Raw genomic sequence first — 24,148 nt, forward strand, 5'->3', positions numbered from 1 at the left:
GTCTTCTCTTGTGTTGTTGGAAGAGGGTGTTTGCTATGACCAGTGCGTTCTCTTGGCAAAACTCTACTAGCCTTTGCCTTGCTTTGTTCCGCATTCCAAGGCCAAATTTGCATGTGTCAGGGGCTGCAGCTGAGAGGAGCTACTGCACTCCCAAGGTCAAGGACTTTACCATTAGGAAATACCATATGTTTTAAAGGCTCAAGTATACAAATGTACAACTTCTTAGAAGTATGGAAATAACTCTGTCGGCAATCTTAATTAACTTATTGAATGCTCTCCATTTCAGTGCAGGAGACCCCGCTTTGATTCCTGGGTCAAGAAGATCCGCTGGAGAAGGGATAGGCCACCCACTTCAGTAATCTTGGGCTTCCTTTGTGGCTCAGCTGGTAAAGAATCCACCTGCAATGTGGGAGACCTGGGTTTGATCCCTGGGCTGGGAAAATTCCCTGGAGATTGGAAAGGCTGCCCACTCCAGTATTCTGGCATAGAGACTTCCTTGAGGTCGAGAAGAGTCAGACATGTCTGAGCTACTTTCACTTTCACTTCACTTTTTCTTGGTCTATTCCAAACTGTCTTAGAAGTAACATAGCAAGAGTTAGGTAGTGGAACAACAGGGAAGCAATATTGAAGGAGAATTTAGAAGAGATTACCAGAGAAAAATAGGGATATTTTTATTGCTAAGATTCTTGAATCTTTTTTCTATCCCAACTATCCTATCTATATTAACTCTGTTGCTCTTACTATAATGCACTATTTTATTTATATAAAACTTCTAATGTATTAGTGCAATGATTTAAGAGAAAATGTTTGGAACTTGTAGTGATTTGAGTGCAAAATCAGTCTGTTATTCACTGTGTGACCTTGGGCACTGACAAGTTGATATTGATAGTGAAAGGTTGTTGTTGAATCACGCAAAGACACGGGGATTCTTGGCCCCTGGAGGAGAAGAATTCAATCCGGGGCCAGAGACGAGGCTTGATCATTCAGAGCTTTTGTGTAATAAAGTTTTATTAAAGTATAAAGGAGATAGAGAAAGCTTCTGACATAGGCATCAGAAGGGGGCAGAAAGAGTACCCCCCTACTAGTCTTCAGCTGGATGTTATATAGTCACTCAGTTCAGTTCAGTTCAGTTGCTCAGTCGTGTCCAACTCTTTGCGACCCCATGAATCACAGCACGCCAGGACTCCCTGTCCATCACCAACTCCCGGAGTTCACTCAGACTCACGTCCATCGAGTCAGTGATGCCATCGGTCGTCCCCTTTTCCTCCTGCCCCCAATCCCTCCCAGCATCAAAGTCTTTTCCAATGAGTCAACTCTTCGCATGAGGTGGCCAAAGTACTGGAGCTTCAGCTTTAGCATCATTCCTTCCAAAGAAATCCCAGGGCTGATCTCCTTCAGAATGGACTGGTTGGATCTCCTTGCAGTCCAAGGGACTCTCAAGAGTCTTCTCCAACACCACAGTTCAAAAGCATCAATTCTTCGGTGCTCAGCCTTCTTCACAGTCCAGCTCTCACATCCATAGATGACTATTGGAAAAACCATAGCCTTGACTAGACAGACCTTAGTTGGCAAAGTAATGTCTCTGCTTTTGAATATACTACTTAGGTTGGTCATAACTTTTCTTCCAAGGAGTAAGCGTCTTTTAATTTCATGGCTGCAGTCACCATCTGCGGTGATTTTGGAGCCCAAAAAAATAAAGTCTGACACTATTTCCACTGTTTCCCAATCCATTTCCCGTGAAGTGATGCAACCAAATGCCATATTCTTAGTTTTCTGAATTTTGAGCTTTAAGCTAACTTTTTCACTCTCCTCTTTAACTTTCATCAAGAGGCTTTTTAGTTCCTCTTCACTTTCTGCCATAAGGGTGGTGTCATCTGCATATCTGAAGCTATTGATATTTCTCCCGGCCATCTTGATTCTAGCTTGTGTTTCTTCCAGTCCAGCATTTCTCATGATATACTCTGCATAGAAGTTAAATAAGCAGGGTGACAATATACAGCCTTGACGTACTCCTTTTCCTATTTGAGACCAGTCTGTTGTTCCATTTCCAGTTCTAACTGTTGCTTCCTGACCTGCATACAGTCACTAGCAGTGTGTTAATGAAAGAAAGGAATGTCCTAAAACTCAGAATGGCACCAGGCCCCTCACGCATAAGATGCATTTTGGGATATATAGTCACTAGCAGTCACTAGTGACTATATAGTGAGTGACTATATAGTAACTAGTGAGGCTCCAGGCCCCTCACCCATAAGATGCATTTTGGGATAATCTTGGCACCAAGTTGTTCATCCTGGGCCATAAAATTATTAACTTGAATCTTGAAGAAGGGCAGATCACTATACAAATAGTGTCATTTACATAGATTAGGGGAACAATATCTGAGTAGGACATACTGGTTTGTCAAGTAGGTTCTGAGCCAAAAGGCGGAACCAACTTGAAGACAGAGTTTGGGGTAAATGCATAGTACATTAGCATAGCTAAAGACAAACATTTCCATAAGAAAAAGGCATTGGTTATCTCTAGGTTTGAGAATAATTAACTTCAGGTGAAACCAGGTGTTATTATGGCAACACTGTATTTTAAGAGAAACCTCCTTTTAAATTTGTATAGAGAAGGAAAAGATATCCACGGTTTGTGTCCTCCTGCCTCTTAAGAGAGATTAAAATGTCTGTCACTTGCAGTCTATTTGCTCCGTTTGGAGACTCCTGACCTTCCTGCCTGTTACCCTCTCAATAGTATTTATTTCATTCAGTTTGGGGGTAAGAGCTAATTTAATATTGGATAGAAAATGTTTGTCAGTAATTCTTATTGTTACTGGAGGTAATTCATACAATGATATTTTCAATTCCTGTTCCTTTCTAAGCAAGGGTCTACTTTTATTTTTAGAATTCATTTTCAGGTGTCAGCATTGATGTTTATTTTTATGAATATGTATTCTTTATAAATATAGCTATCAGATTAATGTAACATTTCTGGTAATTAGATAATTATCAATAGCATTGGAAAATTTTCTCATAAAATTAAAAAGCCTTGCTGTATCTCACTAGAGAAATGTTTTGCCAAAGTTCAGAGAGCATCAAGGAGTTCATTAAAATTGTGAACATAATCTCAAAACTTGAGATAAAAATCTGGGTGGTATCTGTTTCTTTCCTTCCTCCAAGGCAATATCTTATTGAATTTTGTGAGGTAGCATTCTCACTTTATTTCATTGCTATTGCCATGTCAGTAGTTGTAAGTCATGTTCCCTTTGCATCTGGACCAGTATAAAATCAATCAAAATGAAAATCGTGAACCATTATCACTAGTAGTTCCTTGAAAATTAACAAACATACCTGGCAAATGCTGTACTAATATTCAAATAGTTATCCATTAAACTCCGTTAGATTTTGCTTTTGTGCTGTGTGACTTCTGTTATAAAGAGAAGGGCACTACAGATTTTGGCAGTAGTAGGAAAGGTATATGACAGAATTCTAATGTCTGCGGAAGCATCGATAACAATACAGAAAAAAACTCTTGCCCTCGGTACTAATGTTAAATAGATCTTAACAGTTTGCCTCTTTTTTTTTTGGATCAGATCTTCTTCCTCTTCTCCGCACGTTTGACATAGTGAAAGTGAAAGTGAAGTCGCTCAGTTGTGTCTGACTCTTTGCGACCCGTGGACTGTAGCCCACCAAACTCCTCTGTACATGGGATTCTCCAGACAAGAATACTGGAGTGGGTTGCCATTTCCTTCTCCATAAATCGTATCTAATGGCAATGTTCCCAATCTTCACTTTTCCTCCCTCTCCAGAAGTTACTTGTTTCCTCAAGTTGACATGTATCATAGGCACGCATGGCTTTATTAGTTTAGTGTATGTTACAGTGTGTATATATTTATTCAGTATTATTGGTGGCTTAGCTGCTAAGTCCTGTCCAACTCTTGGCGACCTCATGGACTGTAGCCCACCAGGCTCCTCTGTCCATGAGATTTCGCAAGCAAGTATACTGAAGTGGGTTGCCATTTCCTTTTTCAGGGGATCTTCTCCACCCAGGGATTGAACCTGGGTCTCCTGCCGTACAGGTGGATTCTTTACCAACTGAGCCACCAGGGCAGCCCTCAGTATTTTTAAGTGTTGCCAGATCATTCTCCAGAGTGATTATACCAATTTATACTCCAGTTTGACTACCTTCTTTCCAAAATATAATACCGTCAGTCTAATTTTAGTCTATTGAAAAAATTGTCTTATTCAGCCTATCAAATCCTATTTTGTATGTCATTGATGCTGGTGGTACTGAGCTTCTTTATATCTTTATTTATTGACCACTTTTGTTTCCCTATTTCTGTTGGATTTTTAAGTCTTTTTATTGTTAATTTGAATGAGCTTTTTGTACTGAATAGGTTACCAGTGCTTTTTAAAAATTACATATTTTTGGAAATAACTCCTCCCAATCTCTGGCTTGTGTTTCCTCTCTGTTAGTGGTCTCTTTTGAAGGCTTTCATTTTAAAGTACTGTAGTCAAATATATGAATCTTTGTCTTACACTTTGTGCTTCTTATCTCTTTAAGAAATTCCCCACTATCCCAGAGTGATAAGGTGTTATCCTCTTTCCATTTTATTTTTCATTACATATTGTGAAGTTTTTGTCTTCTTAAGTCATCTGGAATTAATTTTTTTGTGTGGTATGAAGTAATTATTCCAAGTAGGTTCCAACTGTTTCCAGCACTCCATGTATCGGTAATGCTGCTTTTGTTGTCAGACTCCAAGACATGTATGTACCTCTTTTCTGGACTCTTGATTCCTTTATCACTTGTCCATTAGCTATTTTAGTTCAGCATCTTACTGTTAACTACTCTGTAGTAAGTTGTAATGTCAGAATATTTAAATCTTCTCTGATATTTATTCTTCAATATATTTTTAGCTAATCTTAGCTCTTAATTGACTCTTTCATATGATTCTTAATTTCTATAAACAGTGGATTTATGAGAACTGATTTTTTTCAAGTAGATTTGTTTTGAGGAATTGGCTCCTTTCATGTTGAGTATACTAACCTTGCAGTGGTGTACTTTCAAGCTTTCCTTCCCATCCTTTTTGCTGTGGTGGTCACACATTTTTATACATTTTAAACTCCACACCATATTGTTGCCATTTTTTCCTTTAGAGAGTTAATTATATTTTTTAACAATTTTAAAAGTAGCTTTTAAAATGTGCATTTATTTCCACATTTCCAGAGTTCTTCACTTTTTTGGTATAGATTCTTTCTTCCTAAAGAACTTCCTGAACATTTTTATAACAGTCTGCTGGCAGTGAATTATCTCCCCTTTTATTTGTCTCATAGAGTCTTTTTTTTCCAACTAAGTCCCCTGTTTTTATACTTTTTTTTCTTTTAGCTTTATTGAAATATAATTGCCATACATTATTCTGTAAGTTAAGGTGTATAGCATGATTTAACTTACATATATCACAAGATGATGACCACAATAAATTTAGTGAACATCCATCATCTCATAAAGATAAAAAATTAAAGAAATAGAAAAGAAAAAATTTTCCTTGTGTTGAGAACTCTTAGAATTTACTCTTATCAGCTTTTATGTATAACAAACAGCAGTGTACTAAGTATATACCTAGTACTTATTTATCTTATAACTGAAAGCTTGTAATTTTTGACCACCTTCATCCAATCCTTCCTCCTCCCACTGCTTTGCCTGTGGTAACAACAGATTTGACCTCTTTTTCTGTGAGTTTGTTTCTTTCTGAAGTATAATTTACCTATAACTATTGGTTCCCATCACATGTCATAGTGATTCAAATATTTCTGTGTATTTCAAATGTATTTCAAAATGATCACCAGAATAAGTCTAGTATCATCTGTCGCCATACAAATATATTACATAATTATTGGTTATTTCCCTACACTGTACGCTTCAAACCCATGACTCATTCATTTTGCATCTGGAAGTTTGAACCTCTTAATCTCCCTCACCTATTGTTTCTGTTTTTTACAACAGCTTATTATCTTTCCAAGTTTTAAGGAGAGTTTTATATGTTGAGGTTTTTTTAAAAAAAATTTTTATAGGGTTTTATACTTTTTTTTTTTAACTTTTATGATGCGTTTAAATTTTTACCATATACAACATGGTATTCTCATTTTAATTCTTTTTACTTTTACTGAATGTTCATTGCTGGTATGTAAGAAAGAACTCAGTTAATTTTGGTAAACTGATTTTTTTTGTATCCAGCAATCTTGATGAACTCTATTAGTTGTAGTAGATTTTCTTCAGAATATCTTATAAGCATATCATCTGTGGACAGTGACATTTTTATTTCTCCACTTCTAACCATTTTATCTTTTATTTTTCTTGTCTTATTGCATTATATATCATTTCCAGTACAGTACTGAATTTAAGCAGTCATAGTGGACATCGTTTTGTTCTTGACATTCAGGAAACTGTTTCTTATGCTTAATCATCAACTATGATGTAGAATTTGGTTAGCGACTTAACAGACTAAAGAAATGTTCTTCTGTTTATAGTTTGGTAAGACTTGTGCCTTTATAATGATATTGAGTTTTTTAAATACATTTTCTCAATCTTTCGAGTTTTGTTTTTCCCTAGATTCATTTGTATGTTAATTATACTCATTGGTTTTCTAATGTGGTACCAAGAAGGAAAAGCATTCCATTAAAACCAATTTGCTAGAAGTATTTTTTTAATGTCATAGTTGAATCAGAAAGAACTAAAGTTTATTTCACTGCCAGAGAGAGAAAACTGAATCGCTTCTTTCTGCCCACAGATATCCACAGTGAATATGTGAATTGGCTAAATAGAAAATTGAGAAAAAGAGGGGAAAAATGATGACGATGATGTCATTTACAGCTTACTTCAGTAACGCTGTTACCTATAAAAAAAGTTCCTTTATGGTGTGTAAAATTCTCCCAACAAGATTAAAGAGCTTTTGACGCTAGCTCAACCTAAAGGTCACAGAGCTTTAAAAACAGTTTCATCAGTAAAACTACTTTACAGCAAGAAAATTCTATCATCTTTCATTTATTTATTTATTTTACTTTTTTATATTTTTTGGAATGGAAGGGGAAAGCCCACAGAAAAAAATTATTGCTTATGGTCGACTGCAGACATATTTAATAATTTAATCTTTACTTTGCCTTGCCTTAGCCAGCTAACTAATTTTTTTGTTCACTAGATTATACATTCAGTCTACATTCTTAGCAGCTCACACCAGGGCCTTTCAGAGCACGGCATCTCTGCCGCTGTTTTCCGGTCTGTCCCTTCCTCTTTGTGCGGCGTGGCATGCAGTGGTGGTGAAGTGCTCTGTGTCCAGATCTCATTCTCCTGGGCTCTCGTGCTGGCACAGCCTCTACAGCTTTGGGACCTCACAATTTCTGTGCTGCATTTTCTCCATCTGTAAAATGGGCATAATGTCTACCTCATAGCGTTCCCAGGAGGCTTAAAGGAGTTAGATGTAAAGTTCTTGCAGAGTGTCTGACGTTTAATAAATACCGTATCATAATAACTCTATGTATTATCATCATTTTAAAGAAGACTAGGAAAGAGGAGTACATATGTGATGTTTCAGTCCATGGTTCTCTGCAAAAGACAGACTGACTTCTCAAAGCCAGTTCACTAAACTTGAATTTGCCATATGATGAAATTGCCGAGTTGACCTTACATACTAATCTGACAAATTCTTTATTTTTTATTTGTTTAATTGAGACATAGTTGATTTGCCAAATTTTGTTGTTGTTAATGCAGTTTACAGTAGTTCATACAGCTTTTAAAGATTTTTGTGAGGCCAGATTGGCTAGTTGTCATTTTGTGTTCATAGCAGCTTTTTAAAATTAAAGTCTTAAATTTGCTGAAACCAGAGGTCATAATATGAGTCTTCTTAGTAACAGTTGTAATATTCAGAAACATATATTTCAAAACCAGAAACTGCCCCTCTCCCCTGACCCCCCACCACCACCAAGGGCTGTGTACCTCAGTGAAAGGAGTACCTGAAAAATACCATTTGCTTGTTCAAGAGGTCAGTAAGGAAGATTGCCTCTGCAAGGAGCTGGGGCCAGTGCTTTGAGAGTCTTAAATCTGATTTGTCTGCTCCTCTATAAGTATAAATAGTCAAGCTGAGAAATCAACTTAAAGATTGATCTCAAGATGGTGATACATAGAATTCCCACAGATGTACCCCACCAAAGATGGGCTCACCATCCAAAAAGTTAAAACAACAGTAATGAAATCCATTATCAATTTGAATCATCAAACCTAACAGGATTCCTAAGAACTTTAGACAATTGTACAATCTGATGGAGAGTTTAAAATTAAAACATTAAAATGATCAAAGACATAAATGAAGATATCAAACCTGTGAAGAGACCAAGATGTTATTTTTTACAAAAGAGAACTTCTAGAGTTGAAAAGCAGTCAGTGAAAAGAAAATTTCAGTAGAGGAGTTTAAATAGCAGATATGACACCAATAGGAAGGAATTAGCGAATTAAGATAGAGCTGAGAAAAGTATCCAGAATGGAATATACAGAGCTCAAAAAGCAAACTATGAAAGGATAATTTAGTTACAGAGACAGTAAAAGGAAACATTACAACATACATTCAGTAGGCATTTCACTAGTAGAAGCTAGGAAGGATGCAGTAGAGGTAGTATTAAAAATGATCATGCCTGGCTGTTTTTCACAGCTGTGAAAGGCAAGTCCTTATATGTTAGAAGCATAATTCCCTCCCCCGCAAAAAATACCAGTGTACATCTTAATAAAATATCAAAACACTATTGGCAAAGAGATCTTAATAGCCACCTATAATGGATTACCAGACCAGCAGCAGATTTCTCACTAGCCCTCAGAGTTGCCAGAGGACAGCTGGATTAATAAATTTACTGTTGAAGGTAGTTTGCTACCTTATAATTCCATCACCATCACTATTGAGGAGTAAAGTCAAAATTAAGAAGTTTCCAGACTAGTGAATGACTAAGAGTTTACCATTTGAAGGAAATAGACTGAAGGATGTACTTCAGGAAAAAGGGAATTGGCCCTAAAAGAGAGAAATGAGATACAAGAAGCATGGTGAACAAAGAAGTTGGTTAAGATGATGGTAAATAATCATTAACTGTTAAAAAAAAAAGTGTAGAATAATTCACTGACTCTAAATACTATTGTTAGGGTATATCTTTCTTTAATTTGCATAGCACTGAGAGGGAAAAACAGAGTTAAATCTTGACAGGTTGCTTTAATGATTGTGTTCATTGGTACATTAATTTGTTACACAAACTTCTCATTCCTTTTAAATTTTTGTTACCCAGTTCAAGTAAAGTCGCAGTTGTCTTCATAAGCTTTGTTTCAAATGTGATAGAGAATCCTTTTGTACATATGTTGGTTATGGACCATAGCAAAGTTTCATCAGTTTTGAAATAGTTTCCATAGTAGAAAAAAGTCAGTAACAACTAAAACTCAAGAAATAATAGTATAATGATATTACTGAGAAATAACTAGAAGAAATAGCTCACAAGTAGTTGCTTCTTGGTGATTCACTTTTAACTATATATATGTAAATTTCATTTAAAAAAACATAAGACTGATTCAGTGAAGGAAAAATTGATATAGCTATAATATTATTTAGAAATAAATCTAAAAATAGATTTTGAGACAGAGAGCATTACATAATGATAAAACATTCAATAGTAGTAATTTCAATTTTGTAGCAATGTAGCCTCAATATGTAAAAAGCAAAATAGGACAGAATTTGAATAAGAAATCGACAAGTTCTTTTTTCCTAAGACTCAAAAGTAGGTAAAGATATAGGAGATTTAGGTGAGATAATAAACTCAGTCTGCTCTGTATACAATTAGATTACGTATTTCCAGTTTTCATGCACACTGGTTCATTTATAAAAAATCAGCCATTCACACTACACTGCTACAAAGCAAGTTTCAATAAATATCAGGAAGTATGTATAAAATCTATTCCCTGCCCACAAGAAAATTAGAAATCAATTACCAAAAGATAACCATTACCACCTTTATATTTGAAAGTGAAACCAAGCACATGAACATATACAACACACAATTCTTTGTGGCTCAAAGCAGAAATCACAATAGAAGTCACATAGTCCTTAGAAATGGATAAATTGAAAACTCAATGTGAATTTGAAAAATGCCTCCAGAGCATCACTTAGAGGGCTATCTGGAGCCTGAATGCATAACTTAATGGGCTACACTGCACATCCAGCTGCAGGAATTTTTACAAATAAAGCTTGAACAATAAAACCAAGAGTAGAAATTGGAAAGCAAAGATATATTTATGTTAATGATAATTGACTAGTTGGTTTTGAACTGAAGGAATAAAACATCTTAAACTGTACAGGAAGAGCAAAAAAATTAAAAGAAGTCAGTGCATTGCTTCCGGCTCAGAAAAATGTTATTTTATAGTAGAAATGGCAGCATTCCCTAAATACATAGCTTAAATGTAGCCTCCATTAAGATCCTTGGGAAGACTGTTTTAGTACTGAGGTCTTCATTCTAACTTGTTTTCAAATATTTCAATATAGTAAAAACTACAGCATTGAGGGCAAAAATGGGAAACAAAACCAAAAAAGGACAGTGGACAAAGTAGAGATTTCAGAAATAGATATAAATTATTATAGGACTCAGAGGTGCTAAAAACTAAAGATGAGTTAAAGCTGGGAGAAGTTAGATTCAATGAATTTTGCTGTGACATTTAGAAAAATGGAATCGTGTTTTTTTCTCAGTTGTGGATAAGAGATAGATTTAAGACTCTCTATGAAAACAGTATTTTCAGAGATCAGGTTGGTTTGTCAGCACAGTAGCTATTCTGCAGAAGTGTGTCAACATCAAAAGGAAGGCAGTGAAGAGAAGCGCAGAAAATGGACAGATGTGAAGTCTAAGTGATGGAAGTTTATTGTACTAATTTTGCTTACTTGTGTGTTTGAAATTTTCCATAATAAAACGGTTTTAAAGGAAAGTAAGAGAATTGGAAATATGTTTACTAACTATAATTGATTAAAAAAAAACTTACCCCCAAAATGTCAGTGATTCTAAAAAAAAATAAAAATTATGAAACCTTGTGTTTGCTCGAATATTCACTTTTGCAATAGTAACTTATCTTCCTGGAGGGAAAACTAGCAATAGAAAAATATTTGTAAAATTGTTCGTTCACTTTACCTAGTCTTTTTATTTTTTAATTGATTGGCTGCGCTGGGTATTTATTTATTGGCTGGGCTGGGTCATCGTTGCTGCATGCAGGCTTTCTCTAGTTGCACAAGTCGGGGACTACAGGAGGTGTGGCTTGTGGACTTAGTTGCTCATGCGGCATCCTAGTTCCCAGACCAGGGATTGAACCCGTGTCTCCTGCATTGGCAGGTGAATTCCTAATCTAGGGATGTCCCTGCCTAGTCTCATGGGACACACAGATGTCTAAAACATTAGAGAATGCCACAATGAAATAGAATTTATTCTTTAAAATGCTGTAAATTTAGGTGTCCCCCCCAAAAAATATTTCAGTAGCCTCTTCAGCCCCTTCTGTAACTACAGTAACAATGAATACATACTATATGTCAGGTTCTGTATCTATTCATTTAGTCCTCACAACTTTAGGAGGGTAGCGTTTATTACTGCATCTTGCAGATAAGGAAACTGTATCTTTGCAAAGTTAAGTAATTTTTCCAAAATCACGTGTTAATGAGCATGACCAGTTTTTGAGCCCAGGCATTCTTGCTTCAAACTCCCTGCTTTAAATCATTTCTTCAAACTGCCTCTCCAAACTAAAGCATTTATCAAGTAGTTGATTTCCTGTTTAGGGTCATTTACTTGCTCCTAGATAGCCACTGCTAACATTTACTAACTTCTGTGTTGGTAGATTCCAGACGGTTTTGACCCCGTAACGCTAACGGGACTAAGCAGTGTAACGGATCTTCTGCTGTATGACTGATGACATTGTAGATAGGCACAGCCTTTTTTGGAAAACATTTTGGCAGCATATTTCAAGAGCCATAAAATGCTCATATTTTTTTGACCTAGTTAATGCCTCTTCTGGGAATCCTCTGAAGAAACAGTCCATGGAAAAAAGCCTTGAGCGCTGAAGTTAACACTGCAGTCGTGTTGGTGACAGAGCAACCTAAAGTGACCCTAAATGTTCAACAGCAAGGGAAGGATCAAACAAGTGATGGTGTATTCTTTTAGGCAGCCAGTAAAGATGAAGTGCGACGTAATGACAGACAAAGAAAGCACAGCTGTCAGTCTTACGAGCAGTACTCAGAGCAGCAGTGCACTAAAATCACAGCTTTTACAAACATGAGAAAAGTCAGGGACTGGGGAAACGCTGGTGAGGAGCGGTTCAAAATTTTTGTCATCTTTTTTTCTAATTATAAAGTCACATGCTTACTTACTGTTTCTGTGCATTCTCATAAGCCTCGCGAGATTATCATCTACTTGGTGATTGTTCACAACTGCATGTTGGAAACAGGCAGAGAGCATCAGTGGAGCAGAGAAACTTCGGGAACCTTGCCAGGTGGCTCATTGGCTGGTGACAATTACTCTTGCCTCAGCAGACTGAGCTGACCCTCACAAAGTGAGCAGCGCGGTTTGGGAAGCAGGAGTAAGATCTCTGGAGTCGGGAGAACTTGCTGTGTGTCTTTGGCTTTCCTCTCAGCCCCTTCTACTGTGTAAAAAGCTCTATTTCCTGACTCATAAAATTGGAGCTACTGACATCAACGTCTGGCACTCTTAGTAGATGCTCTGGAAGTGTCTTGCAGTCGGTTATGGCCCTTATGAAGTGGCCCTGGTCTTTTTTCATCCTTGGATGACAGGAGCAGTTAGATGGCTGACTTCCTTTGCCTGAAATCTTCTGAGCAGCAGCTTTGCCATGTCCATTTTCTGTCTTCTGCTGCAGCTTGTTAATCCATGATTTAAAGATGAAGATCAAAAAGATTTTGTCATTCGATGTGGCTGGCTAAATTTTCAGCTTTGTTTTAGTTATATATTTTTTTCTGATTATAAAAGTATGGTAAATGCTGGTAGTCAAACGTTGAGAAGATGCAAAAAGCTGAAAGAAGAAAATTGCACTAATCTTTCTACCCAGAAATAATCATTAGATGCATTCCAATTCTTTTCTGTTTAGCTTTTTCTGAATATCTGTTGTTGTTTTTTTATAGGCGAACTCTTATAAGAACCCCTGTTATGTTTGGGGCAGGTTTAATAGGTTGCTCTGTGTTCATTTTGAGATAGTTTATCTTTAACAAATACATGATTCCTAAATAAGTATGAAGACCAAGCTGGCAATAGGTAACAGATGGAGAAAGGGCAGGGGTGAATAGCTCTGCCCTGATTAGTTGGAAAATATATTCTGTAGTTCTGATTGCTCTTAAAGAGTGAACTTACAGGTAAAGTATAATTACCCAAATCATGCTTCCTGGACTTTTTTAGTACTTTCTTGCTACTGTTTTTATTGTAAGTAACCCTGTACTATTTTAGGCCATGCGTTGTGAATTATACAATGAAAAATTATCTTATATAAATAAACTTGGAATGAAGAAGCTTGCAAGGGACTTCCCTAGCAGTCCAGTGGATAGGACTCTGCACTTCCACTACAAGGGACCTGGGCTTGATCCCTGGTTGGGGGACTAAAATCTGGAACCCACACAGCGTGGCCAGAAAAGAAGCTTACAAAATACCCCAAATTCCTTGGCTCTGCTTATCAGTTTTAGAAACTGCAGTTTTAAAAACTCATCAGTTCCTGTGCTGTCTTCTGGAGAAAAGTAGGAAATGTATCCAGTGATGGAAGCAACCGAGCAACCAGTAGCTGTGACGGCTTAGCCGGAGCTGTGGCGGTCACGTGGGGGCCAGCACTGATGCTGCATTACCCTGTATGTGTGTGGGTCCTCAGTCATGTCCGACTCTCGGCAGCCCCGTGGACTGTAACTCACCAGGCTCCTCTGTCCATGGGATTCTCCAGGCAGGAATACCGGAGCAGGTTGCCATTTCCTTCTCCAGGGCATCTTCCTGAACCTAGGGATTGAAACTGTGTCTCCTGCATTGGCAGGTAGATTCTTTACCACTGTGACACCTGGGAAGTTCCACTTTACCCTGATTTTTACTTAAAAAGAAAGAATGTGTCTGTCCAGAGATAAGGAACATTGATCCTTCCATTTTTTGGACTTTGCTGTTCAAGAGAGGCTTCTATAAAATGACTTAAAAAGTGAGAGAAAAGGTCTTTTTTCTCTTCTTTCATTTTTTTCTTCAGAGCAGCAGTCGAGTTATAAAAGGTGACACAGAGTCCATCCCATATAAATAATTCTCAGTGTGGTGTGTGGTGTATCTGTCATCTCCACTCCATTGAGGAAGACGTGAAGAGTGTTTGAAGCTGGCCTGTTGGTTTGCCCTGTCACCTTGGTGGCTCATGTCCCTTTGACCTCTGAGGTCTGCTGCCACAAGCAGGAGGCTCCTGATTTGTTGGGAGTTGGTGTTCCTCACTCCCGCCTGGTATCTGCACATCAAGGAGGTCATTTGTCCTGACAAGGCTGAGTCATTAGGAGCCCTTACCCTAAGGCTTGTTTGTTTACCTTTCCCCAGTGTTTACTCCTAAAGGAAAGTCACCTGACTGACTTACAGAGGAGAAAACTTAACCGGTAGCACAGTTTGTGATTCCAGCTTAGAAATTAATTTGACTTTACACAGTGGACAGGACTGAGAGACTTTGACTTTATTTCACTTTCACACAGTACTTAGGTATGATGGGATAAGGGGAATTTGAATGTGTCATGTGAGAATGGAGCAGAAAACTACAGCCTGGAAACCATCTATTTGGAATAACCTCAGCCCCTCCAAAACTCTGCTTGCCTGAGATGTAAACTGGCACCCTACAAAGAACTGGATAGGATCCAAGGTAGAGAATGCTGAATGTGAGGGGAAGTGGTATCCAGAGCTGTGAAAGGGAGGAAACCACATAGAAAGTTAGCTGAATTTACACCCTGTTGTAATGAGAGAAGATGGTCAGCTTTATTTAATTCACTGCGTTTTTGAGACTTCTTCTGTAACTGATTACTGACAAAAGTTTTTATTATTATTTTTTTTAATCTTTTCAGTATTGCCTGTCAGGGCACCCAACCTTACCATGCAATGTGCTCAAATTCAAATCAACCACCATTATGTTGGACTGTGGACTGGACATGACTTCCACCCTCAACTTCCTTCCTTTGCCACTTGTTCAAAGGTATGTACTGATGCATCTGGAATAGACTGAGCTTTAGTTGGCTGAAAAATGGTCCCCAGTATCATCAAGATTGCAGTGCCCTTTGTGTTGTCCAGAGTTTACTTTGTTCCCTTAAAAACATTCTTAAAATAATATTCTTTGGCTGGGTTGATGGAAAGTGTTGTATTGATTTATTGATTGACTCCTTTATTACAACTTCTTCTGAGCTTCTGTAAAATGTTCCTGCAACTGTTTAGTGCAAGTGAGGTCATGTATATTTCATCTTTCTTGCTAATTCATGTAGGAACGGATAAATGGTCAACTGATAAGCCCCAAGAATTGAATTTTAGAATCATTTGCAAGGACTTAACATCATAAAGCCTGACATTTGTTTTTGGTAGGTATCTATGTATTAGATATCTGTTAGTATCTGATACTGGAGAAGGCAATGGCAACCCACTCCAGTACTCTTGCCTGGAAAATCCCATGGATGGAGGAGCCTGGTAGGCTACAGTCCCTGAGGTCGTGAAGAGTTGGACACAACTGAGCGACTTCACTTTCACTTTTCACTTTCATGCATTGGAGAAGGAAGTGGCAACCCACTCCAGTGTTCTTGCCTGGAGAATCCTGGGGACAGAGGAGACTGGTGGGCTGCCGTCTGTGGGGTCATACAGACTCGGACATGACTGAAGTGACTTAGCAGCAGCAGCAGCAGCAGTATCTGATACTGATCATCTGTAGATACACAGAATCACATATGAAGCCAAAGTCCTTGTCTTAAAGCGGACAGATTACCCCAAGCCTACAGGCAGCACTATTCACTCTTACAAAGACCTTGTCTAAGAGATCAGTTTTCCAACTTGCTGCTATTTAGAAGCAGCAATTTATAAAAGAAGCGGATCCTTTTAGAAGCAGATATACTCCCAGTAGCAAAAAGTGATACCGCATGGAGGAAGGGAAACAGAGAAGCTATCCCAAGCAGATTTAAGAACTTAAAAGCTTAACAAGCTAGGTAAACCATCTCATGTGTTCTCATTCACTGCTGAAGAATTCACTGTGTTCAGTGATTATTCATAAGGATAACCCCATGAACCTTCTACAAAAGGTATAATTAAAAATGAAGGGTTGACTTTTTTCTGAGATAAGGCATACAGTGGTGACTAGGTGGTAAAGAATCCACTTGCCAATGCAGGAAATGCAGGTTCGATCCCTGGGCCAGGAAGATCCCCTGGCATAGGAAATAGCAACCCACTGGGAAATCCCATGAACAGAGGAACCTGGCAGACCAAAATCCATGAGGTTACAAAGAGTCATCGTGACTGAGAGACTAAACAACACCAGAGGCATAAGATAAGATGATGGGGACAAGATCAAAGGCAATTCCAGATTACATTTTATGCATAACTGATAAAATTCAGTTATAATCACACCCATCACTTAGAAATACATTTACCATCCATCTGGGGAGGCCTTACGAATAGCTGTGAAAAGAAGAGAGGCGAAAAGCAAAGGCGAAAACAAAAGATGTGAGCATCTGAATGCAGAGTTCCAAAGAATAGGAAGAAGAGATAAGAAAGCCTTCTTCAGCGATCAATGCAAGGAAATAGAGGAAAACAACAGAATGGGAAAGACTAGAGATCTCTTCAAGAAAATTAGAGATACCAAGGGAACATTTCATGCAAAGATGGACTCGATAAAGGACAGAAATGGTAGGACCTAACAGAAGCAGAAGATATTAAGATATTAAGAAGAATACACAGAAGAACTGTACAAAAAAGATCTTCACGACCCATATAATCACGATGGTATGATCACTAATCTAGAGCCAGACATCTTGGAATGTGAAGTCAAGTGGGCCTTAGAAAGCATCACTACGAACAAAGCTAGTGGAGGTGATGGAATTCCAGTTGAGCTATTTCAAATCCTGAAAGATGATGCTGTGAAAGTGCTGCACTCACTATGCCAGCAAATTTGGAAAACTCAGCAGTGGCCATAGGACTGGAAAAGGTCAGTTTTCATTCCAATCCCAAAGAAAGGCAATGCCAAAGAATGCTCAAACGACCGCACAATTGCACTCATCTCACATGCTAGTAAAGTAATGCTCAAAATTCTCCAAGCCAGGCTTCAGCAATACTTGAACCGTGAACTCCCTGATGTTCAAGCTGGTTTTAGAAACGGCAGAGGAACCAGAGATCAAATTGCCAGCATCCGCTGGATCATGGAAAAAGCAAGAGAGTTCCATAAAAACATCTATTTCTGCTTTATTGACTATGCCAAAGCCTTTGACTGTGTGGATCACAATAAACTGTGGAAAATTCTGAAAGAGATGGGAATACCAGACCACCTGACCTGCCTCTTGAGAAATCTGTATGCAGGTCAGGAAGCAACAGTTAGACCTGGACATGGAACAACAGACTGGTTCCAAGTAGGAAAAGGAGTACATCAAGGCTGTATATTGTCATCCTGCTTATTTAACTTCTCTGCAGAGTACATCATGAGAAACGCTGGACTGGAAGAAACACAAGCTGGAATCAAGATTGCCGGGAGAAATATCAATAACCTCAGATATGCAGATGACACCACCCTTATGGCAGAAAGTGAAGAGGAACTAAAAAGCCTCTTGATGAAAATGAAAGAGGAGAGTGAAAAAGTTGGCTTAAAGCTCAACATTCAGAAAACGAAGATCATGGCATCCAGTCCCATCACTTCATGGGAAATAGATGGGGAAACAGTAGAAACAGTGTCAGACTTTATTTTTGGGGGGCTCCAAAATCACTGCAGATGGCAACTGCAGCGATGAAATTAAAAGAAGCTTACTCCTTGGAAGAAAAGTTATGACCAACCTAGATACCATATTCAAAAGCAGAGACATTACTTTCCCGACTAAAGTCCGTCTAGTCAAGGCTATGGTTTTTCCAGTGGTCATGTATGAATGTGAGAGTTGGACTGTGAAGAAAGCTGAGCGCCGAAGAATTGATGCTTTTGAACTGTGGTGTTGGAGAAGACTCTTGAGAGTCCCTTGGACTGCAAGGAGATCCAACCAGTCCATTCTGAAGGAGATCAACCCTGGGATTTCTTTAGAAGAAATGATGCTAAAGCTGAATCTCCAGTACTTTGGCCACCTCATAAGAAGAGTTGACTCATTGGAAAAGACTTTTATGCTGGGAGGTATTGGGGGCAGGAGGAGAAGGGGACGAGTGAGGATGAGATGGCTGGATGGCATCACAGACTCGATAGCCATGAGTCTGAGTAAACTCCAGGAGATGGTGATGGACAGGGAGGCCTGGCGTGCTGCAATTCATGGGGTCACAAAGAGTCGGACACGACTGAGCGACTGAACTGAACTGAACTGATATTATCCAAAAGAGAAAAGAGGTGTATTCAGAGTTGATTCAGGAATTGTAGGTGTCACATATATTTCTTGACAAAATTGATGAACAAGTTTTTCCTTATTAAAATAGCCTAACATAAGGAGATCCAACCAGTCCATTCTAAAGGAGATCAGCCCTGGGCGTTCTTTGGAAAGACTGATGCTAAAACTGAAACTCCAGTACTTTGGCCACCTCATGCGAAGACTTGACTCATTGGAAAAGACTCTGATGCTGAGAGGGATTGGGGGCAGGAGGAAAAGGGGACGACAGAGGATGAGATGCTGGATGGTATCACTGACTCAATGGACATGAGTTTGGGTGAACTCCGGGAGTTGGTGATGAACAGGAAGGCCTGGCGTGCTGCGATTCACAAAGAGTCAGATGTGACTGAGTGACTGAACTGAACTAAACTGAATATCATTGTCTGTTTCCTTCCAATGATTAAAATGTTCATTCCCTTGATGTTAAAAATCTTCAGTGTCCTGAACCATAGGACACAGACAAGAACGGGACAGCTCTTCTTTCCTCACGGAATTTGTAGTCCTTCAGGAGAGAAAGAATTACCCTGCTGAAGATTTAGTTATACTTGTGTTACAAAAACAACTGTCTATATATTTGTGATAAATACTAAAGAAAACAAAAAGCGGGGTATGCTGAGGGTTCCCAAAAGGGCACCCACATGCTTTGCAGGGTCATGAGTCATCTAGGTATTCAAACCTGGGTTGTACAGACAGTCCTCGCTACATGTTTTTTTCCCTGTCCTATTTATTCCTGTCTTTAACTAGTTCTGTGTTCTCAAGTAGATAGAAAATCTGCTTCTGCTCTCTCTTCTTGTCATTGTTTTTCTCTCTGAGGGACATTATACTAATGGGATGATTAGCAGCCCATGGCATTTCCTCACAAAAAGTGTCTTCATTTACTCAAAATCTTGGCAGTCTACTTGGCTGAAATATTAATAGTATCCCCAGTCCCCCCCTACCTCTTTGTCCTGCTTTGTTTGTCTTCAGAACACGTCTCGTTATATCATACAGACATATTTGCTTTACCTATTGTCTTTCTTCTCTATGAAAGGTAAGTTTTATAAGGGCAGATAGTTTGTTTGTTCTCTTTTGTTTGTATCCCCAGTGCCTAAAATAGTTCCTGGTATGCAGTAGCTGCTCAGTAAATATTTGTGATAATGAATGAATCACTTTATCTTCTCTGATTTTCAACCCTTCTCGCCTCTGAGTCATTTCACTTTTATAATCTTTCCTTTATCTTGAATCTTTCCATCTTGACTTATTCCCATTTAATTATGCTCAATCACTTCTAACTTAAATTTTTTTTTTAATATCTTTCTAACCTTCTCTCAACTCCACTGTCCCCTTCAGCATTCCTGCTCCTCTCCCATCTGCTTTGCCCGCACAACCCACCAGGACGTCTCTCAGTAAAATCACAGATGACTTCCATGTCATTAGCTATGATGCTCAGTTGTCACCCTCATTCTCCTTGGCCATTTGGCATCACTCTCCTCCATGATCATGCCATCCTGGTTTTCTTTACTTCTCTGACTCTTCCTCTCCTATCTCCTTTGGGGATTCAGTTTCCTCCATCTAGCCATCACACATCAGAATTCTAAAGTACTCAGTACTTAGCCACAGAGCCTCCACCAAGGGAATTTAATAAATGCTCAGGGCCTCGATAACCATCCAGACAGTCACTTACAAATGTATATTTTTCAGTTAATAATGCTCTTCTGAGTTCCACATTCATAAATCCAAAATGCCCACTCGGCTTCTGTCTTTGGATGTACCTTTGAAAGCACTTCAAAACTCAACATGCCCCAAGCTGAGATCGTGATTAGACTTGGTCCAGAAGAGGAGAACCAACCCTCCCAGACCGGGTCCCGCCCGTTGCTGCCCTGTCTGAGGAAAGGGCATCCTGATAGAAAGGCCAGAGAACTGGGAGTTCCCCTAGATGCCGCCTTTCTCCCTTCCTGCACCCAGTCTTTCATTTGTCGTTGCTGTTGTTGTATAGTCACTAAGTCATGTCTGACTTTTGCGACCCCGTGAACTCTTTGGGGCAGGCTCCTGTGACCACGGAGTTTCCCAGACAAGAATACTAGAGTGGGGATGCCATTTCCTCCTCCAGAGAATCTTCCTGTCCCAGGGATTGAACCCAAGTCTCCTGCATTGGCAGGTGGGTTCTTTACTACTGAGCCACCAGAGAAGCCAAGTCTTTCATTGAGCCTTGTCATTTTTTACCTCCCAGATAGTGTCGCTTCTCATAAGTGCTACTGTGGTGGTCATCACCCTCCTTTACATGCGTTACTGCTGAAGCCTTCTAACCAGTGTCTTCACTTCTGTCCTTGCCTCTGTCTGAATCCAGAGTCTTCTTTTTGTGTAATGTTTTATTTTGGAGTTACTTCAGATTTATGGAAAAGTTACGAGAATAGTACAAACAATTCCCAATTATTGTTACCAGTTACTGACATTTTATCACATTCACTTTATCACTTCCTCTTAATACATACACATATAGTTGCTTCTGACCCATTCGAAAGATACAGACATGATGCTTCTTTGCCCCTTGAATACTCAAGTTCATGTTTTATAAGAGGACATTCTCTTACATAACCGCAGCATAAAAATCAAAATCCAGAAACTTACATAGATATCATCCTAGAATCTGAGCTATATTGGGCTTCCCTGATGGCACTGGTTGTAAAAAACCCGCCTGCTAATGCAGTAGACGTAAGAAACGGAGTTCACCTCTTACACTGTGGGTGGAAATGCAAACTGGTACAGCCACTGTGGAGAACAGTGTGGAGATTGCTTAAAAAACTGGAAATAGAACTGCCATACGACCCAGCAATACCACTGCTGGGCATATACACCAAGGAAACCAGAACTGAAAGAGACACGTGTACCCCAGTGTTCATCACAACACTGTTTACAATAGCTAGGACATGGAAGCAACCTAGATGTCCATCAGCAGACACATGGATAAGAAAGCTGTGGTACATATTCACAATGGAATATTAATCGCCTATTAAAAAGAATGCATCAGAATCAGTTCTAATGAGGTGGATGAAACTGGAGCCAATTATACAGAGCAAAGTAAGTCAGAAAGAAAAACACCAATACAATATATTGAAGCATATATATATGGAATTTAGAAAGATGGTAACAATGACCCTATAGGCAAGACAACAAAAGAGACCTAGATGTAAAGAATAGTCTTTTGGACTCTGTGGGAGAAGGTGAGGGTGGGATGACTTGAGAGAATAATATTGAAACATGTTTATTACCATATGTGAGAAAGATCGCCAGTCCAGGTTCCATGCATGAGACAGGGTGCTCAGGGCTAGTGCACTGGGATGACCCCTGAGGGATGGGATGGGGAGGGAGGTGGGAGAGAGGGTCAGGATGGGGAACACATGTCCACCCATGGCTGATTCATGTCAATGTATGGCAAAAACCACCACAATATTGTAAAGTAATTAGCATCCAATTAAAATAAATAAAAAAAATAAAAAATTTAGAAAGGGGAAAAAAAAAAAAAGAAACGTGGTTCAATCTCTGGGTCAGGAAGATGCCCTGGAAAGGGCATGGCACCCCACTCCAGTTTTCTTGCCTGGGAAATCCAGTGGACAGAAGAGCCTGGCGGTCTACCGTCCATGGGGTCTCAAAGAGTCAGACGTGGCAGAAGCAACTTAGCACCTTATTTATATTTCCCAAGCTATACCAGCTCATATTTCTCTGTAATGCCTTTTATAGCAAAAAAAGAAAAGCAACTTACTGGTCCAGGGTTCAATCCAGATGACACATTGCATTCAGTCATGTCTTTAATCTTCAATCTGGAAGAGTTTCACAGCTCTGTGTCTTTGATGACCTTGCCATTTTTAGGAGTACAGGCCAATTATTTTATGTAGCATCTTTCAGTTTGGGTTTGTCTCATGATTCTTCTGGAGAAGGCAACGCACCCCACTCCAGTACTCTTGCCTGGAAAATCCCATGGATGGAGGAGCCTCGTAGGCTGCAGTCCATGGGGTCGCTAAGAGTCGGATACGACTGGGTGACTTCCCTTTCACTTTTCACTTTCATGCATTGGAGAAGGAAATGGCAACCCACTCCAGTGTTCTTGCCTGGAGAATCCCAGGGATGGGGGAGCCTGGTGGGCTGCCGTCTATGGGGTCGCACAGAGTTGGACACGACTGAAGTGACTTAGCAGCAGCAGCAGCATGATTCTTCACAATGAGGTTGGGGTTCCTGTTTTTGGTAGGATTACCACACAAATGGTGGCACATGTTATCAGAGGGCACTTCATGTCAGTTTTCTCCGGAATCACCTTTTATTAATCTAATCTCGTCTCTCATCTGTTTGAGATCCTTCACTGGATTTTTCATTGCTTTAGGCTAAGTACCAAGTTCCTCTTGGTACATTTCATGCCCTTCTAGCCTCCTGCTCTTTGTATTCCTCCAGTTTCAAAGCCTTCGCTCCTGCCTGGGAGCAGTCTACACAGATTGCTCCTTCAGCCAAGAAGGCTCTCCGCCTTTCCCCCATCCCACCTCTGCCTTAGCCTACCAACTAAGCAGGAGCTCCTCTCTGAAATCATTTCTGATACCCCTTGCTACATGGGAAGGACAGAGAGATGGCGTTTTCGTTGGCTGAGGGGGAGGGTAGTATATATGGGACTCTCCATGAAGTTTCATTTGAATAACCTTTTTTAAGACGTCCATACTGAAGGCTGGTGAGAGTGATTGGGCTTTGCAGCTATCTTCTTGCTCTGTTCCCTCCAAACCCTGCCCCTTGATCCCACTACAGATGGCTCAGTGATAAAGAAGAACCCTCCTATCAGCACAGGAGATACGGATTTAATCCCTGGGTTGGGAGGATCCCCTGGAGGAGGAAATGGCAACCCACTTCAGTATTCTGGCCTGGGAAATCCTATGGACAGAGGAGCCTGGCGGGCTACAGTCCATGGGATCACAAAAGAATCAGATGCAATGAGGGACAAATCACCACATGCGCGCGCGCGCGCCTGGCGGGCTACACACACACAGACACACACACATGCCCCTTGACCCAGTTTCCCCTTGACTTCCCAGTCACTCACACACACACACACACACACACACACACACACACACACTTGCCCCTTGACCCAGTTTCCCCTTGACTTCCCAGTCTCACACACACACACACACACACACACTTGCCCCTTGACCCATTTTCCCCTTGACTTCCCAGTATCCAGATCTCAGCTCCATCAGCAGACGCAAGAGGTCCTGATGCTGCCTAGATCACTCTCGTGTTAGACTTTGTGGCGCTTTGTGTGGCACTGCCTCATCATTAGTCACAGCTTGTTCTCTGTGTGTATGCCTACTTGATCAGTTTTCCCTACCCTGTCAGGATGACAGGCACACTTTGCTCGTGGTCAGTATCACCAGCCTCTGAGTGCTTGACACGTAAATCAAGACTCATGAATGAACATGTGAAGATGAATACCTCTTTCCCCCTTCAACACGTCACTAAGTGATGAGGCCGTTCCCTATCCCTCTTTCTGGAAAGTCACCCTCTGTCTTCACCTCGTGT

At 39.7% G+C, this 24,148-nt stretch overlaps 1 protein-coding gene across 1 annotated transcript in view; it reads left to right on the forward strand.

Moving 5' to 3' along the window:
• INTS9 (integrator complex subunit 9) overlaps positions 1-24,148 on the forward strand; it is a 150,923-nt gene that overhangs the window by 24,326 nt on the left and 102,449 nt on the right. The window contains exon 2 of the mRNA XM_005683544.2: positions 15,095-15,222. Within this exon, the coding sequence (XP_005683601.1) occupies positions 15,095-15,222 (128 nt within the window). The remainder of the gene's footprint in view (positions 1-15,094; positions 15,223-24,148) is intronic.

Source organism: Capra hircus, chromosome 8, assembly GCF_001704415.2.
Source record: "Capra hircus breed San Clemente chromosome 8, ASM170441v1, whole genome shotgun sequence".
Lineage (NCBI taxonomy): Eukaryota > Metazoa > Chordata > Mammalia > Artiodactyla > Bovidae > Capra > Capra hircus.